We start from the raw sequence: 18307 nt of genomic DNA on the forward strand, positions 1-18307 counted from the left end.
ACCCTCCTGACCAAAATAGTTTAATCTGTACCAAAAAAAGGCCAAGCCACAATACCAGAGTCTCAGAAGGTGTGCATACCCTCTGAACAAAAAGGGAAGCACTCATGGATAAGAAACTAAGGGAGAAGGAAAACTGGCCATTTATTCCCTTCTCTCTGTCACCATGACAAAATTCTTGATATGTATCATCCAGACTGCATGTGCCTGACTAGCTGATGACGCTAAACATGTGCATGGAAGTGAGCACCTGAAAGGAGAGTTACTCATTTAGCTACAGTAATTGAGGAAATGTTGTTCTAGTTAGCCAAGCTGCACTGTAACCCAACTGGAAAACAAGCAGCAAGGCTGTGGTATGCAAAAACATCTAGTCCAGTAATTCCTGTGACTATTTGGCTCCTATAGCAATAGAAATTAAGGTTTTTAAAACCCCAGCTCAAATTGTAGTTATGAAATTGACCATCCCAACTTTGTTTACTTTAATTCTACAATGCATCTAATTCTACCACCACCTGCTACGACTATCTTCTAATTACAATGCTAAATGCTTAAGTAAGTTTTGCCCTAATTAGTCACATAGTAGCTATTAGCTTATTTAATTCCACCAGCTCTTAGTCATTATATAGTTTGTTCCAAACAGGAGAAGTTCCCATGCAAATCCTCTAGTTTGTCAATACAGAAATATTCTGTAAGATAGATACAACTGCTTCATTGCAGATAATTGCTGGGTGAGGGGATAATTGGCACACAGAAGTCCCTATTGTCTGGAACCCTCCAAGTTTACTCAGAGCTGCCCCTACAGCTCCCAAAGGGAAATTTGCCCTTAATAAAAGGGGCAGTAAAAAGCTTATGCACCACTTCAATCCCTTTTAAGACCTAGGCCCTACGTGAATGACAAGGAGGAGAGTTTGCTCCCTGGTGGAACCTTCTAACAGGTGTTCTCCAGTTATAGAAGGGGCTTATTATATGTGTGCGCCTATGTGTAGAGGTAGGAATAGGCATTGAAAGGTGAGGGGGAAAAAGAAAAAAAAGAAGCCAACATTAACAGGAGAGAAACAACATGAGTGAAAGGAAACGTACCAATGCAAGGGAAACTTAGGGGGCCTGATTCTCATTTACACCATTTTGGCAATGTAACAGGCCTCAAAATGGGTCTAAATATAGGTTATGCCTACTGTAAAGCCCCTTGACACTGCCAGAGCTGTGCAAAGAGAATCTGGGCAGCAAGTTTTTAAAAAGTTTTATACGGAGTTCAATATCCATGTGAATGTTATATTATGTGACAAAAAGTATTGCATAGATATTTCCACTAGAGAAAAAAGTCTCAGGGATGCCATATGGCAACATTTTTTTTTTTAAACTGCAGCTATTGTGTAGGTTTAGAAAGTGGCAGGTAAGTCTTGGTGTAGGGTGTGAGAGGCATTTATTTGCTTTACAGTTCTCTCAGTCGTACAACTCCCTATTGCTCATATAATACAAGGTCCCTTCCACATGTATATAGGCTGTTTTGTGTTAGCCAGTAGCATTTTACTGCATAGAACACCTACTGCATGGGGATGGAGGCATAGCTGGACTTTTCAGCAATTTTACTAGTCATAGCCTCCTGCATCAGCGCAAAGGTTTAGATTAGTGTACCTGTCAGACAAGTTCTCTCAAACGTACATGACGTCCAATTTTGCAGAGATGTTGATTATTTCTAACCAGGAGCCAAAAAGCAGAGTTGCCGCCCCTTTCCTCAATCTTCCTAACTAGTCAGAGTTCATTATTTTAAAAATGAAGGCTGGTTTCTAATTAATTTTCACTCTCAAAAACATCACTTACCTAAAAAATCCTTTGCAGCCTTCACATGTCATGGCATTGAAATGAAAGCCAGTAGCTTTGTCTCCACAGACACCACAGATACGGGGAACGTTCCTATCAAATTCATTGGCTGGATCAGGAAGAGGTGTACTTGCTGCCAGCACCTCCATCTCTGAGACTGAGAAAAAGCAAGAAGGTTAGAGATCTTTTCATTACAGAGACTTGTTAAGCAAATTGAAGATGGAGGCACTAGGTTTCTGCTGACTCACTGGCAAAAGTACTTGTGTTACCTCTGTATAGTACAAGGAACATATACACAGGAATGTGATGGAATCACAAAAATGTACACATGCAAATTATGCTCATCTACCCAGCAATTGCATTGCTGATCTCAACTCCACCCACCCTCCCAATTTGACCACATGCACCTTGAAGCAGTCTTTTTTTTATTAAGATCTAGGGAATGTATATACATGGCTATAGCCCAATCTGAAGTCAGGATCTTCTGTCCCTACCCTTACATGATCCTTTCAGAAAGAGTTGTGCATTAAGATTTCATCATTTACATCAACTGGAAAACATGCACCTCACCAGAAACAAGCAAAATTTCCCTTCTGCAGAAAAAGGAAGTGACCCAAGTACATCCGTGCCACCTTTACGAGGAGATGAGTAAAATTGCAAACACGAGTCAAACACTGTCAGTCAAGTGAGCACGGGTTTTTTTTATGTCTTGGTTCTTAAATAATGGGTTTTTTTCTTTGTATGTTTGGTTGGTAGTTTGTTTTAAAAGAGGGAAGAGGAAAGGGTTGGTGTGTCACAAAAAGAAATTTAGACATTGCACATACTATAGTATGTTGTCTGTGGCAGCGAACACTAGAATTAAGTGTATATGTAGATGCCTATTATAACCTCATTATTACAATACAACAGCATGCTCATAACTATGTCTAAAGTTCTTCACTGAAAACTGACAACTGAAGATCCTTTTTTTGAACTTTGATAACTCAAAAATGCCCTAAAGTTTGAACTTCCCATGGTGTCCAGGCCTTGCTGGATAACAGTCTTTGGGCTAATATGGAGGGGAAAAAAAAACAAAAACAAAGAACTATATGCAACTGCACATTTTGCTTGACACACACAGTACCTATCTGCGAAGTTTGGACTTTTGACTAGAAAGCACCAATTAATTAAAATCACTGCTGGTCAGTTCATAGAATATCAGGGTTGGAAGGAACCTCAGGAGGTCATCTAGTCCAACCCCCTGCTCAAAGCAGGACCAATCCCCAACTAAATCATCCCAGCCAGGGCTTTGTCAAGCCTGACCTTAAAAATATCTAAGGAAGGAGATTCCACCACCTAGTTACATAGATTCCACATCTAGTTACATAGATGTGGTTTCGAGCTGCTTTTTGATTGCGGAGTTCATCTCTTTGCGTACTTTCAAACTGTGGAACCAGTCAGTGAAATCAGTAGAAAGACCAGCATTTTAGTCTTCTGTCTCTCCTACCCCGACCCAACATCCAAGCTTAAAAACAAAGGAAGATTATATGGCAGCAAGTTACTGAACTAAGAATCAGAATATGCAAGTGTTATTGTTATTCTGCAAATGTTAATTTCCACATTGCATCAGATTTTCAGACGTGCTCAGCACCCAAAAGCTCCCATTGTTTTCCAGGGAAGCAAACAGCATTTGGCTGGGAGGTGAGAATTTATCAGACTCTGATTACTTATTCAGGTACCTAAAGTGGGAGCTGAGCTGGCTCATAGAGTTTTGAGGTTACATTTTCAGAGGCACTGTGGATAAAGGCGATTGGGTTCCATTCTTAGTTCTGCCAATGACTCACTGTGCAATTTCAAGAAAGTCTCAGCACCTCTGTGCCTCAGTTTCCCCATCTGTAAAGTGGTATTAGCTCTCTCAGAGGGATTGAGTGTCTTAATTTAAAATTAAATTTACAAACTTAAGATCCCCAAATAGAAGCAGAAAGTATTTTTGTTAATTATGCTATTGAAATGTGTAACCTAACAGATGACATGTGCAATACAGGCATGTTACTGTAGGATCTCTAACTTGCATATTCTGTCTTTTCAGTGTTGAAAATACTATTCCTAGCATCAGATTAAGTAAATTTAGTATTTAAATATATTAGTCAAATTCTGTAAAAGTATGCCTTAGACAGGATTGGAACACGCGACAGTAACACACTTGTGCTCTATTTAATACGGACTCTCTCTGTCAATAGCATTGAATGTAACTTACTCCTGTGTTAAGGTTTCCTCAGTAACTCATGTTAATTTAGCAGCCATGAGGGAATCGTAATGTTTGATTCTCAGTTGAAGGCAGCTTTATCTGGCTCTGGCAGCATCAAGGGGCCTTAAAGAACAGTGTAGAGCTGCCTTGATATACATGAGAACCAGGGCCAAAATCTTTGGTTTATAACTAACATTCAAACTACTTAAATAGAGAGTCTGTATTCAATAGAAGACAAGTGTCTATTAATCTACATGCCTACTTGTAGTAATCTAATCAGGCTCATTAGCTACCCACCACTTCCATGAGGAATAATATTGTACCTTTCAAGTGATCAGAATATCTATTCCACTTTTTGAAAGCCTTTTTCAGTGAGTACTGGAATTGTCCTGTATAATGCTCTCTTCGGGCAGCGATTAATCAACAACCAAGGCCCCAGATTCAATAATCACATGAGCAATAAAAAGGCATTCAGTACAGTATTATTGGCCTTTGCTTTTTTCTTTTTTTTTTTTTTTTTAAACTCAGCAGTTTGTAAATTTCGATTTAAATGCACTTTAAAAGAAGTGAACAAATGTTTCCAGCTAATATAGAAAGGTAATCCACAAAGTGATTGGAAAATTGCTCTGTACAGGCTGTTTGAAAATCAATGCACAGAAAAGCAAGCTCTTGAGTAAGATTTTCAAAAACGTGGGATTTTCAGAAGTATGCCTAACAGCCATTGGGTGTTACCTTTAAACATATAGCCCAAGTGACTTAGGAGCCTCAGTCTTATTTTCAAAAGTGACAGAGATACTCAAGAACCTAGAGTCCCACTGAAATTCTGAGAGTCTTTTTAGACTAAGAGCTTGTCTATACTTGACGTGCTACAGATGCATTGCTGTAGCGCTTCAGTGAGGATATTACCTAGGGGTTCTGTCGGTGTAGGTATTCCATCTCATAGATTCATAGATTTTAAGGCCAGAAGGGACCATGGTGATCATCTAGTCTGACCTCCTGCACATCACAGGCCACAGAACCTAGCCCACCCGCTCCTGTAATAGACCTCTAACCTCTGGCTGAGTTACTATCACCCCCAATACAGATACCACTAAGTCAACAGATGACTTCTTCTGTCAATTTAGCTACTGCTGGTGGATTAACTACCGAGGTAGATTAACTACACAGATGGGAGAACCCCTTCTGTTGCTGTAGCAAGTATCTACACTGAATTGCTGCAGCTGTGCCACTATAACATTTTAAGTGTAGACATATCTTATGTCACTTTTGAAAATTGGATTTGCGTGCCCAAGCAGTTTAGGCACTCTTGAAAGTTTTACCCCTTAACACAGTGGATGTTTTTCAGAGTAAACACACACATAAAGAAAGTGCATTCCAGGGCTAGGATTTGCAAAGGTGCCTTGGATCAGATGAGTTTTAACTGATTTGGGGTGCCTAACTCCCTTGAAATTCATTGGGACCCAAGTGCTGAACTCCCTTATAGTCTTACAGAAACCCCAGCCAAAAGTTACAGAATTCACTCCCAGCTATTTTAGAAACTCACAAAGATCTCCCTCTTTCCTGACATACTGCAGGAGTAAGCAATAGGCATCACATTAAAGACAGATATTCCTTCTGTAAGAAGAAAAAAACAAACAAACAAACAAACACGACTTTACCGGCATCCAGAACATGCGTCGCACCATCCTGGTATACTCCCCAACAGTTCTGAAGCTGTGACATGGAACCACCTGTGGTCAAAAATGTTTGACAATGTAATTTCTCAGAACATTAAATGATTGTCAGGCAAGTCAAATGGATAATCTCAGATTCTGCTTGAATTCTGGGAATTTACTCCTGCCTTTAACTCTGATCTATTGACGTAAGCAATATTCATTACCTGGGTGTGGTGTTCTCAAAATAACCCACTCCACCCAAAAAGATTCTTGCAGCACCAAATGCCATGTTCAGCTTCCCATGGCACAGAGGTTCTCATAACCCTACCTCCTGTAGATACTTTAAGAGATATTGCTAACAGGAGGGCATACTGCCCTCCAGATGCCCAGACCAAGCACGTTGCTAGAAGAATTAGAGCAATGCTAAGGGAGAATCCATGCAGTGCTCAAAAGACACAGGAAGAACAAAGGATGAGAATGACACACAGCTAGTTTCTTTAATCTTGATTACATTTTTCTATAAACGCAAGTTTCACAATTCAGCTCGTCAAGTGCTTAACACTGAGGCACGGGCAGGCTTCTGTGGGATGGAGTTAAGTGGTGCTGAATGGCTTTTCCCAGCTTTGGCCTTGATTCAACAAAGACTATGCACATGAAGTCAGTGGGATCATTTAAATGCTGAAAGTTAAGGCGCCTGTTTAACTACCTTCTGGAAGGGTGCCTTATTTCTTTATCTGGCTGCCCTATTGGCAGGATTACAGGACAACAGTGGATTAATATGTGCATGCTCAGATCCCAGAAATAACTGAATGTGTTACTTTTTTGCTTTGGTGCAACCACATTGGACCTGTAGACTAATCGATGCACCTGCTCTGCTTCCTTCACCACACCTGAAGAACTCTATATAGTTCAAAAGCTTGTACCTTCCACCAACAAAAGTTGGTCCAAAAATATATATTTATTTATTTTTTACCTTGTCTACCACACTAACTTCTCTTTCCCCATTTTCTGCAGTGATTCACCACCGTCAGTTTCCTGTTTTGAAGGCTGAGATTTTAAGCCTTGTCACTATTTGTGCAGCTGCTAGATCAAAAAGGCCAAATGAAAAGTTATAGAATACTTTTATTAAACTGAAGTTACTTTGACTTAATACTTTCCATTAATCCTTTTCTCAGAAAGCGTAGAATAGAATTTTGCTAAGAGAGTTTTTTTTTTTAGTCAAAAATTTAGACAAAATTTATATTATTTCAGTTAAAAATTCCATCTATAAAGATCTGCTTCCCATGTACCAACATATAGAGAATTGAAGATGATAACCCAAAATATTTTGGGATAGGTTTGACACACTCTACTAGAGGTGTCTCTCTACCAATCCTAACATTTGGTGTCAATTACTGCACCTCTCTTATACAGCACCCCCCAAACCTAAAATTTTAGGGTATTTTTGAAAGAGGCAAAAGGAGTTAGGTGCCCAAATTCCATAGGAAATACCATCTCAGGTCAATAAAGATATACTAGACCATTATGAAAGTGAAAACCATGCAAGTGTACAAGAATGAAAAATCAAGTTTATAAGAGGTTACACATTTAAAAGTTAGAGGAAAAAGGTATTGCTAGGACATTAGTCCATCAAACCACTACCCTGTCCTCCTGGAAGTCTCCCCTCAAAATTAATCTCTACCATATGGTTAACTCAACTAATAATGGCTGCGTAGATGGTCAATGGAGACTTTTTATATCTATGCCTATACCTTATTTTAAAAAGCAAGACAATCTCTAACCCATCTAACTATGCACACAGCTAGTCTATATAAATGGATGTTCCTATTATTGTTACATTCATCCTCCCTTCCCTGTTCCTCTTTTTATTTTTTTTAAATCCACTTGCTGTTTTTTATCTTTAATTCAGATTGTAATCCCTCTAGGGTATGGTCTGTCTCTTGTGTTTCTATTGCACATACACAGCATAATGGGGCCTGGTCACAAATAGAGTCTGGACTTATTCTATTACAAACCAGTTTTTAAAATGACCATTTCCCCCTCCATATCCAACAACAGCTTCTGCTCTGCTGCGAAACACGCTGTACCTTGGCAGCTTTCAAAGAACCCTCGGGCACAGGGCTAGCCTGGGCAGAGATTAGGCAAATTCACGATACGGATTTACAAGACTATTTTGTATCCCAAAAATTTAAAGAAGAATTAAATTTGGGACAACCCTGGAAAAATACAGTTACATGAGCTCCCTTGGTTTTTCAAATTGTTTATGAACTTTGCAGAATAGGATTACATCTAACGACAATCAGTGCATACAGAAACGTGATTTATATTCAGTAATCTGTGTTTAAACTTGACAAAAATAGACTTTTTTTCTAGTCATACTATTTCTTTGCCTGCAGCTCTGCTACCCTGTGAGGTGATCCTGCCAGATCTCAAATGTTAAGCAGGACTGGGTTGGGGTAGCATGTAGATAGGACACAGATTCTGCAGACAATGGTGTTGGCAATTCCACAGGGGGCACTCTCCCCTCTGAGATGGTAACAACACTTCATCAGGGATGCTGATGTGTTTTAAACAATACCAAACTGGAGGTCCTGGCTACTTACTGTCATTAAAGGTCCCCTGACTTTTTTGGGGGGGAGGGGTGGGAAGAGGAGGGGACAGGGGGAAACCAAGACTCTGGATTTTAGCCTTGGTATCATGGCAACACTTCAGCTCTCTGACACAGGTTTTCCAAATGATTAGTTTTAGAGAGTTAGAATCCCAAACCTAATGGAGGAACATCCCAGCTGGAATCAAAACTAGCGTTTGCTCTGCTTTAATGCTTGCCCTAATCTAGGCTGTGGATTTCTCAAATAGCTGCCAAGGTTCAAGATGCAGATTTGCCAGCCTTTGTGCTCGTTTGCCTGATCAGCAGGGACATTACATAAATGGTAACCCACAGGTTTCATTAACCAGGTTACTCAGACACCAAAAGCAGCATCCACCCAACCTCAATCTTCCTGCCATCCTCCCTCCCTCCCTGCCAAGCAACAGCTTCCTTTTCTCCCCCAGCTCTACACAAAACATCCATCAGAATTAGTCATCGCTATGCACTAGTGCCCTAGCTATTCTGATGGAACTAGGTTGCCCCAGCACCTCTATGTGTTACCCAAGTGCTAGGGATGTGGATAGGACATTACAATGCACTCAAAATTTTTCCAAAATGAAGTTGGCTTCCCTAGCTGAGTGGGACATTGTCTCTTAGGGAAACAGGAGTGCAATGTTAGAACGAAGTGTCGTGCACCCCTTAAAACAATACTGGATGAAGAGGTAGAAAGCATGCTTTGTTGCTATCTACATAAGGCCAGATAAACATTTATAAACATCCGGCACCCTCAAGTGTTAAGTTACCGGAAGGAAGAATACAGCCATCTCTAATCACTCTGGTACCTGGGCACCAAGGTCTAATTGGCAGATACCTTCAAAAATGGGAAGGAGCACAGTGCTATCCTCTCTTCTCCTCTGCTGGGAGAAAGGGCTGAATGGGAAGGGTGGAAAAGAGAAGGGCCACTGTCTCTTCCCCACATGGGGTCCCAGCAAACTTCTACTTCCTCTGCAGGTATATTCAGTGCCTAGATGGTCCAGTCAATGCTAACCTTGAGTCACTGAACTCTGCTCTGATAAGACTCTGGCCAGTGCAACTGCACCAAGCAGAGAAGGGCACTCCAGCTATCAGCTCTCTAGTTCCTGCTCTGCCTGTGAAATTTAGACAGAAAAGAAGAGCACGTTGGTCAGGGCTACATTTCCCTGCTCACTACTAGTGAGGTGGCATTACTGAGTCTTGTAATTACACTGTATATGCTTTATCCCTGTAGCTTGCTCTTCCTGCTATTAGCTTACTTAACTTTTAATGAAAAGCAAAGGTAGTTTGTCATTAAAATTACACAATTAATTATTCTGCTCTCCTGATGAACATCAGATGCAATCACCATGGGAATTACTAGGCCGTTTAGCACAATTTCATGTTGGAATTCCTGGAATTTGTTACTCAATACTATAATGAAACTGACAGATCTGCAGAAGTTTCCACCCCCCCACCCCCCCCGCCATTAAAGGTGGCTGATTTGTCAAGCTGACATTTATTCTTCAACTCTTGAAACAGCCCAAGTTGTTTGTCTTAAAACTGATGTCCTTGGTCACGCACCTCCGATTTGGAAAAAAGGTCAAACTAGTTTCACATCTGTATGTAGGAGTTGACCTATTTTTTTGCCCTGGTGGAGTCTACGTAGAGGCTTTAAAAAAAAAAAAAATCTGCGCTATACCAAGGGTAAAGTTCAGTAAGTCCTATTCCAATAGAGCTAACTGAAGTCAAGTCTTTGAAAAGTTAGGAAATTTTAAGGTTAGGATGACAACTTTCCACTGTAAGGTTGACTAAGAATGAAAAAACAAAACTACCATAGCCACACTGAGCTGGTTAAGATAATTAACCATTAGAACACTGCATTGGGACACTACCCAACAGAATACGCAGAGGAAGCAAATATAGTAAGGAAGCCACTATGGTTAAACATTAAATACATGGGGGGAAATCATCTGCATAGCATGGATGATACTGCACATTCTTTTAAACACTAATATACTATATTCTATTTCTCAGACAGAAGCACTAGGGGTCACCAAATGAAATTAATAGGCTGCAGGTTTAAAACAAACACAAGGAAGTATTTCTTCACACAACACACAGTCAACCTGTGGAACTCCTTGCCAGAGGATGTTGTGAAGGCCAAGACCATGACAGGATTCAAAAAAGAACTAGATAAATTCATGAAGGATAGGTCCATCAATGGCTATTAGCCAGGATGGGCAGGAATGGTGTCCCTAGCCTCTGTTTGCCAGAAGCTGGGAATGAGCACCAGGGAGAATGGATCACTTGATAATTACTTGTTCTGTTCACTCCCTCTGGGGCACCTGGCACTGGCCAATGCTGGAAGACAGGATACTGGGCTAGATGGACCTTTGGTCTGACCCAGTAGGGCCGTTCTTATGTTATTCTTATTTGTGGCTGTCTGATCCTTCTTACGTAGGAGTGACTGAAGGCATGTTGGACATGCAAAAAAACCCTTCCACTAATGATGAATGTGATCAGGTCTGCCAGAACTATTTTAGAGTTGATCCCTCTGCAGGATGGTTAAAAGCCACACTCTACTTATAAGCATCACCGGGTGATATTAAAGGTAGGATTCACTAAACCCCAGATATGGACCTGCAAAATTTGGAACAAAGCATCTACGAGGGCCCTACCCTTCTCCAAAAGGAGAGAGAGAGAGAGAGGGGTTAGGGAACTAGCTTAGGACTTGGAGATCAAGGGCCTCTGCAAAGCTACCTCATTATCCACTTTCAGATCCCGCCTCAAAACCTTTCCTTTGCCATGATGCCTACAAAAACTTTAATGGTTAGGGCTGCTGGTGTGAAGAGAACACCAACTATCATGATGACCAATATTATCCACTAGTACCTCAGGAGGTTGTTAAAAAGAAGCTACTAAAGTAAGACATTTTTATATTAGCAGGTCCAGATAGCCAACTTTTAAAATTTTTGGATGCAAGTTGAGGAGCTCATTGGACCATTAATGCTGATTTTCAGTAAGTCCTGAAGCACTGGGGAAGTTCCAGAAGACAGTTTTTAAAAAGTAATGATGTAAATGGGATCACAGGGAGGACAAAGAGGGGTCCCTCAGGATTAGGTCAGAGATGCACTCCCCAACTTCAACCTTAACTCCACCTTAAATGTTTCTGTCCGAGAATAGATTCTGTATTTCCAAGGGTGAGTGACAGAAGGCAAAGTGCTGGCTGGTAAACCACATGTTTACTAGTCTGTTCGGAAGTTCGTGTGTGGGGGTGGCAGAGGGACACAGGGACTGGGCCAGATTTAACTGCTGTGGTTCAGTAAGCCTAAGTGAGTAACAAACAAGGAGAACAATTCTTGTGGGGAGTTCTAGTGTGTAGATAGGTCTATGTAAGCACAAAGTGGAGTGGATTTTCCTTTCTGAAGGAGGAAGTGCAAAGGTTCAGATGAAGCTGCAGAAAGGGAAGTGGAATTAAATCACAAAGGCATCATCAGAAGGGCATCACTGAGACAGATGTGAATGATGCAGGACGTCAGGAAAAAAAAAACAACAGTGGCATTATTGAAAAGAAACATGCACAGACCCATTAATCTTAAGAGTCCAGCTAAGTGTGGATCAGGCTTAGGGTTAGAAGATTAGAGTGAGAAGATGCAGAGACGTGAAGCATGGGTAAACAAAATCAAAGGGCAGACGTTGCCTCGTCTTTCCAGTGGCTCTAAGTGAATATAACCATGTTTCTCAATCTGTGAGGCAAGAGAAATGGCTTTCTGCATCCTGACTTCCAAAACAAGAACTAGACATAAAAGGAAAAAAGGATAACATGGAGAATGCTATGGAATTTCTCCTTATTATAGGCTAATACACAACCTTTAGATACATGGGAAGAGAAACAAAGGCTGTGCTGGTTTAATGCCGAAGATCTTGGGAAATCCTTCCAGCACTGAAATACATTATCAATAAAAGGATCACCAACAGTAGAGGCCAACCAATGGACATACAGAGGGCCAGGGTCAGCTCTACAATTTTTGCCACCCCAAACAGTGAAAAAAACTGCTGCTGCGGATGGCAAAAGGGAGAAGCTGCTGCCGATTTGCCGCCGCAGCCGGCGGGACAGAGGGGCGGCTGCCGAATTGCCGCAGCCGCGGAAACACTGCCGCCCCTTTCTAACCGCCGCCCCAAGCTGGTGCCTGGAGCCGGCCCTGCAGAGGGCAATGGAATAGTGCTAGGAGCATCTAATCCAGACATTCAGCACTGATATCTGTTTAAGCAGATGGGTACTAACCCCTTAGGTTCAAAATTGACAGGGCTTGGTAGGCAGGCTGGCTTTAAACTTGGGGGGAAATGGGTAGTTGACGAATTCTCATTTCACTAAAAGTCTGGAATCAATTTAAATAAATTGTAAGATGGACAGAGTCTGATCTGGCATTGTCCTGTGTCATGGACAGTCATTTATACCAGGGAAAAGCATATGCAATACGGGTATGAAATGCTATGAAACCACGATAAAAACAATTATGGTTTCATAGCATTTTATATCCTCTCTGCACTGGTGTAGGAGACTACCAAAAGTCTAGGGCAAAGGATAATCAGGCCCACAGTCTTCCCCAAAGAAAGGATTAAAAGGATACTCAATCTCTCACCCCATGTTATATTCAGCCTAAATTTAGTGAGACCAATTCAGTTACAAAATAGTCTCCCATGGAAAGCAGTAGAAATTTCCATCTCTTGGGTCATTTACACCTAGACTGGAGAAGTGTATAAAGGAACAATACTGCATTGACAGAGGATTAACTGGATTGATCTACTTGAGTCTTGTATTTCTAGCTACTGTGATTAGAACGGATTCCCTTGGGTTCTGCAGTAGGCACCATTTTCCTGATGTCAAACATTTTTCTTCATGCAACAATCACTGAACTTTCTAACCATTAAAAATCTTTATATTTCTTCCAGGCTCTAGCACTTAACTATAGTGTGTATATTGGCTTCTCAAGAGGTTACAATTTCTATGGCTATACCCCATGCTTAGCTCTCTAGAACTGCAAGACAGACAAGCATGAGTAAGTCTTGGCAGAATGAAGGAGATGTCTTCACTGGATGATCGTTCTTTCTAAAGAATCTTAGTCACTCTAATTCATTGCCTGCATAGCAATTGCTGTATCACTATCACAGTATAGGACTGCCTTGTTCAGTAATTGATTAAACTGGTTCACTAGTTAGGATATTAAGTAAACAAGCAGCTATAAATGTTATGGCTTAAGCAAAAACCAAGAGCCAGGAATTCATGCTAGTAAAGGCCAATGATCAAACCGCAACCTATTAACAAAGTTGCAATGGAATGAGTACATCATTCATCTCAACATCAGATTTCCTGTCATTGATTGGTTTGCAGTAATTTATTAAATTTCACAGATGCATTTACCTCAATACTTCCCACCCCGTGTAAATTTTTATATCCATTGGAATATGCATTTACATGTGGTCAAGTCTCATTTGGATGCTATGTACAGTAATGTCTCAGAGCCTAGAGAGCAGAGTCAAGTATGTGAAAGTGTCTAGAGTACGCAGTCAGACTAATAATCCAGGATATATTATAACTAATAGTAGTAGCGGTGAGATTACAGAGTGGCCAGAGGCCTACGGTAGTGTCAGGGCCTCACTGGGCTAAGCACTGTATAAATATAGCAAGAGAGAGAATCCCCGGCCTAAAGAGCTTGCAATCTAATTAGACAAAACAAAGGTAGAAGGGGGCACAGAGGTGAAGTGACTGACTTGAGGTCACACAGCAGGTCAGTAGTAATGTGACTAGAACCCAGGTCTTTGCCACCCCTGTCCTATGCCCTATCCACTGAACTATGCTGCCCCTCTCGAGCCTGAAGGCTGCAAGGAGAATTAAGCCTTGAGTGAGTTATACCCAAGGGGGACCCTCCCCCATGTAAAAACAAAAGCAGGAGTTAGGACAAGAGCAAAACCTAGAAGTTGAGTTTATACTGAAATCTAGGTTATGTAACACCAACAGAGGGCTTTTCAACAAGAGGGTCATATGTGAAAGGTCATACGTGGAGCCACTAGTGTTAATGAATTTACAATACTGAGGTTTCGCTGTTTCATGACCTCCTTCAGTTGGTCTAGAGATCAGGAAAACAACTCTGATTGCTGTAGTTGATAAAATACACAGTTACAACTAGATCATTCAAAAACTCATCATTAAAGAGACTTATTCATGTAAAGTAAGTGGTCATGTATTCTATTGACCTCCTGAGGTCCCTTCCAACCCTGATATTCTATGATTCTATTAGCTTTATGGTTCACACATTTGTTTCACAACACTGACATGTGAAAAATGCAATGATCCTCCCTGCATCAATGTAAGAAACTTTGGCATGGTACTTGAAATTCAAGAGGCTTTTTCAGTACAAAACTAGCTATCCATAATGTCTAGTTATGACAGGTGTGCAGCCCCCTCTCTGGAAAGAAAAAAATACAATTGTTTCCTCCTGCAGTTTCAGGGTGCCCTATTATTCAGCTGCCTTTCATGAGAGTTACTGAACAGATGTCGGATGGCCTCCTTATATACAAAACATTGATACCGTATTCATAATAGACCGCATGGTACCCAACATGAAGCTATTTAATGTGGAAGCCTGGATAAGCTGGCTGGGGACAAGAGATACAGTGTAAAATTTTTCCAAGAACTTAAATCACTTAAGGGTCAGAGTTCTAAAGGTAGTGAGATGCATCTCACTACCTTTTAAACTCTGACCCTTAGGCCCGTAGTCTTCCAAAATCCCTCTGACTTTCAACTAGCACCTCCACTTCTGTATGAAACGAACAAAAAATTACACAGCAATATGGAGGTGAGGCATACAGTCTTATTTCCTGGGCATGGAAACAGCCACATATATAGTAATTGTTTTTAGATAGTTTTTCAGGTATGCCCATATGCTGCATCTAGGATTCAAACACTACAGCAGATGTACACACTTCCTTAAGCATCTGCTTCCCTATACAGAATCTCTCTTAGAACTGCAACAGAGGGCTAACGGGGGAGCAGTTATTTTCCATGCTGTTCAAGTAGGTCTTGCTTCTACACATAGGCCACATGTGGCAGCTGGCTGTGCATGCAACATTGGAGCAGTGACTCTGGGATGCAGGTTGGCAGCTAGTTACTCCCCTCAGCCAATGCAGAGCTGTTCCCTCCATTAATTTTATTGGCGCTTCCAGAGACCCTGATCAGGCTCAGGGGATCCCTTGTGCTAGATATTGAACAAATAGAAAGGCTCAGTTCCTGCTCCAGAAGGATGACAATCCTGAAGTGTTTCCAGTACAGTTTTGCAAGGCAGAGGACAGAGTCACTGGGCTACAACATTCACAGGAGGATTCTCAGATGTGCTAGACTTAGGCTTTGAGTAAGCTCAGTGCTGTCTGGCAATGGAAAAATAATTTCCTTTGCATCCGACAGTTGAAAAGAAAAGAACGAAAGAAAGTAAGCATTTTGGTTTAGAGGTCAAAAGATACAACATACTTCCTAATATAAAAAAGGAACAGTTACCTCGTTACCTCTCAGGAACTGGAGTGCATCATAGCCTTTAGAGAGGCCATACGAAGATTTTACAGTGGAACAAGCCCATCAATACACTAAATTTGATTATGGACTTCGACAAAGCCAGAAAGCTGTTAGCTAATACAGTTAGCTATTGAAAGCCATATCCTGGTATTAAAGCTTAAAAAAAAAAAAAAAAAAAAAAGGAAAACTTGGTCAAGCGAAGCGAGGTCTTACACTGAACTCAGTGGCATTTCTAACTTTTGAGTGCCACATCCAAACAATTCCAAACTTTTAAGGAATCTTCTAGGTATCAAGGGACAGAATCGTACTGATTTTGGTGGAAAAAATAAATCAGAAAACTGGAAGGGGGACTGTAGAGGCCCTGTCCAGAAGCTGGGAATGGGTGACAGGGGATGGATCACCTGATGATTACCTGTTCTGTTCATTGCCTCTGGGGCACCTGGCATTGGCCACTGTCGGAAGACAGGATACTGGGCTAGATTAGGGTTACCAATTTTGGTTGAACATATTCCTGGAGGCTTCATCACATGACAATCTTTAATTCCTGGAGAGTTGGCAATCCTAGGCTTGATAGACCGATGGTCTGACCCAGTATGGCCGTTCTTATGTAGCGGAAGAATGGGGTGGGGTGGAGGCACATAGGGCCCCTGCCATGGTAGGGAAGAGGGAAGGGGAGACAGAGCCCTTGGCATTTGTCAGAGGGAACACAGGTTACTGCAAGTCACACACAAACAGCTTGGGGGGGAGGGGGGGTGCCATAAATATAAAGGGAAGGGTAAACACCTTTAAAATCCCTCCTGGCCAGAGGAAAAGCCCTTTCACCTGTAAAGGGTTAAGAAGCTAGGATAACCTCACTGGCACCTGACCAAAATGACCAATGAGGAGACAAGATACTTTCAAAGCTGGAGTGGGCGGAGAAACAAAGGGTCTGGGTCTGCCTGTGTGATGCTTTTGCCAGGGACAGAACAGGAATGGAGTCTTAGAATTTAGTAAGTAATCTAGCTAGATATGCGTTAGATTATGATTTCTTTAAATGGCTGAGAAAATAAGCTGTGCTGAATAGAATGGATATTCCTGTCTTTGTGTCTTTTTGTAACTTGAGGTTTTTCCTAGAGGTATTCTCTATGTTTTGAATCTAATTACCCTCTAAGGTATTTACCATCCTGATTTTACAAAGATGATTCTTTTTACTTTTTCTTCCATTAAAATTCTTCTTGTAAGAAACTGAATGCTTTTTTCAGTGTTCTTAAGATCCAAGGGTTTGGGTTTGTGGTCACCTATGCAAATTGGTGAGAATTATCATCAAACCTTCCCAGGAAGGGGGGTGCAAGGTTTTGGTGAGGATTTTGGGGGGAAAGACATTTCCAAACGACTCTTTCCCAATAATAAACCCGGTTAGACATTTGGTGGTGGCAGTGAAAGTCCAAGGGCAAAAGGTAAAATAGTTTGTACCTTGGGGAAGTTTTAACCTAAGCTGGTAAAAGTAAGTTTAGGAGGTTTTCATGCAGGTCCCCACATCTGTACCCTAGAGTTCAGAGTGGGGAAGGAACCTTGACGGGGGAAAGGAAGGGAGGAGGGAAATGGAGGCATGCAAGGAACACCCCTGATGTGTGCCACATGCTCGGTCTACAGAAGCAACATCGTTTTTTCCTTCTAGTTAGAGATAGCAAAGTGTTTCTGGCCTCCTTACTCCCCATATTCCTCCTCATTGGCTAACACCCCAAAACAGAAATATACTAGGTGGCCCCACCGAGTTTAGATGTTTTCTCTCACCACCCTGTGCCATCACAGACTAGAAGTTATGGGAAAATATGTGAAGCCCCATCAGACACAAACTGTACTAACCAGATATATGAAATAGGAGGAATCCTCAAACTGAGCTCCAGGAGAGAGGCCATCCCATGGAGTGGGAAGGATGGAAGTAGAAAAAAGATGCCAACTGTGTGGATGGGAAGGGGTTGAGACAGAAAGAATGGCTGCAGAGATCAGCATCCCAGAATATGAAAGGCATGAGACTGAGAAGAGCAGTTGATGGGTGTTTAAAGTAGAGAGGCAAAGCATATAAACTTGGTAAAGTTTGCTTATTGTTTTAGAGTCACCACAGTATCCAAGTATCTTTATTAGAACTCACGTGACACGGATTAGGTAAACAAACATTTCACATCTAAAGGTTCCAAAATCCCAAATGCTGTTCCTTTAAAGGAGTGGAAAGAAGCCAGGTATACAGGCTTTCCAATTAGTGCTTGGGCATAATGACAAGGTCCTGCTGGAAGACAGGTACTCTGATTCCTGACCAGCACTAACTAAACCTTTTTATCCTGAAGTCACCTAAAAAGCAAGATGCAGAATTCTATTTGAATTTGCAAGTTGGAGACAGTTTCCCTTTGAAACTAGATTTGCATTGTGAGTTATTGGGCAACAGTAACCATTTAAAAAAA

The 18307-nt window shown here is 41.3% G+C and overlaps 1 protein-coding gene across 1 annotated transcript in view; it reads right to left on the bottom strand.

Annotated features, from left to right (window-relative positions):
* Positions 1-18307, bottom strand: part of VDR (vitamin D receptor) — a 109716-nt gene that overhangs the window by 57020 nt on the left and 34389 nt on the right. The window contains exons 2-3 of the mRNA XM_077838547.1: positions 5704-5775; positions 1819-1975 (exon numbers count right to left, since the gene is read on the bottom strand). Of these exons, the coding sequence (XP_077694673.1) occupies positions 1819-1975; positions 5704-5767 (221 nt within the window). The 5' untranslated portion in view covers positions 5768-5775. The remainder of the gene's footprint in view (positions 1-1818; positions 1976-5703; positions 5776-18307) is intronic.

The sequence above is a fragment of the Eretmochelys imbricata genome, chromosome 20 (genome assembly GCF_965152235.1).
Source record: "Eretmochelys imbricata isolate rEreImb1 chromosome 20, rEreImb1.hap1, whole genome shotgun sequence".
Taxonomy (NCBI): Eukaryota; Metazoa; Chordata; order Testudines; family Cheloniidae; genus Eretmochelys; species Eretmochelys imbricata.